This window comes from Antrostomus carolinensis, unplaced genomic scaffold (assembly GCF_000700745.2).
Source record: "Antrostomus carolinensis isolate BGI_N321 unplaced genomic scaffold, ASM70074v2 scaffold37809, whole genome shotgun sequence".
Classification (NCBI taxonomy): Eukaryota; Metazoa; Chordata; class Aves; order Caprimulgiformes; family Caprimulgidae; genus Antrostomus; species Antrostomus carolinensis.
Window position 1 is genome coordinate 3838 of NW_010339992.1, and position 1434 is coordinate 5271.

The following is a 1434-nucleotide window of genomic DNA, read 5'->3' on the forward strand; positions in this document are numbered from 1 at the left end:
TAAAGGACATAGAGAGGTCCCAGCCCACCAACACTTCTCCCTTAAAATCAAAACCCCCCAAGCCCACCCCCTGGGGTACACCCAGCTCTGCCTGTGGCGCTGGGCAGCTGCCACCAGCCTCAGAGCAGAGCTCTGTCCTCGTGCCAGGCCTGGGCCGTCCCCGTACCCCGCTTTCCCCATCCCCACTGTCCTCCCCGCTGGTTTTCTCTGGGTTGGGGTGAGCTGTGGGGCCTGGACTCACCTCTCTGTCTATCTCCATCTCTGCTGCTGCCTGCCCTCGCCGCCCTGCCCGCTCTTGCAGGATTTGGAGGTTAGCAGACTGGTTTTTACCCCAGCTTTGGGCTGTCTCTGGCTGCTGCCTGGTTCTTTCTCCCCTGAAAGGGTTTTACCTGCCTGTCCCTTGGTGCCTCTGTCCCTCCTGGCAGGGCTGAGTGGAGGTGAACATTTTGGAGGCTCAGGGTGTTCCCACCACCCTCCCGGGCTCATTTAGGATGAGGATCACTGTAAATCCTTATCCTGGAGGATTCCCCACTCAGCTGAGTGCTGAGCCCTCCCCACTCACCTGCGGGCTGAGCAGCTCCTTGAGCTCAGAGTCATTTAAAATTTAATCTTTAATCAAATAACTGAAGGGATCTCGTGCCACCTGGGAGAGGAAATTGCCTTGGGGGGGAAACTGCTCACCCTGGAGCTACGGGTGGTGACTCAAACCCCCAGAGACCAAGTGTGCTTGTGCCTCTGCCTGTGCCCCTGCCCTCCCTGCCTGCGCTGCATGTCCTCAACCCGGGGAGAACACTTAGGGGACTCGATGCCTTTTAATATCATTTTATTCAGCTGAAATAAGGAGCTGAGGTCACCCCCTGCCCCATGGTTGGGGGGGTGCTGCAGCATGCAGGGCTCTGTGCTTTGGGGCTGGTGGCTCATTGGTGTGGGACCAGGTGCCATGACCACCCCCTCTCTCCTCTTCTCTCCCCACAGTTGTCCCTGAAATGCCGAGCGCCAGAGGTGTCCCAGTACATCTACCAAGCCTACGAAACCATCCTGAAGAACTAAGGTGCAGCCTGTCCTCCTCATCCTCCTCCTCCTCCTCTCCTCCCTTCCCTGCCTGAGGAAGCAGGGCAGGACCCGTGTGCATGTCTCCTCTCCTTCCTACCAAGGAACCAGCCCCTGGGAACGTCCCTCCAGCCCCAAGACCCTGAGAATGGAGCTGGTGATCCCATCTCTGGTGGGGTCAGGGTGGGTGGAGGAGGTCAAGGGGAGGGGGGTGTCCTGGCCAGTCCCTGCATCCCTGTAGAAATCTGTGTGTGAGTTACGCCGTGTCCTCCTCACTGGTGTGGCCCCAAGAGCCCAGTTCCCTCTCCACATCCCAGTGACTGTTTGGTTTTTTTATGGAGCCACCCTGCCTGGGGGGCTCCTCTGCTCCTCCCACCCCGCGTG

The 1434-nt window shown here is 59.1% G+C and overlaps 1 protein-coding gene across 1 annotated transcript in view; it reads left to right on the forward strand.

Moving 5' to 3' along the window:
* LOC104531216 (AP-1 complex subunit beta-1-like) overlaps positions 1-1050 on the forward strand; it is a gene marked incomplete at its 5' end in the record, with an annotated part of 4654 nt that extends 3604 nt beyond the window's left edge. Inside the window, one exon of the mRNA XM_010176035.1 lies at positions 976-1050. Within this exon, the coding sequence (XP_010174337.1) occupies positions 976-1050 (75 nt within the window). The remainder of the gene's footprint in view (positions 1-975) is intronic.
* Positions 1051-1434: the final 384 nt, after the last annotated feature.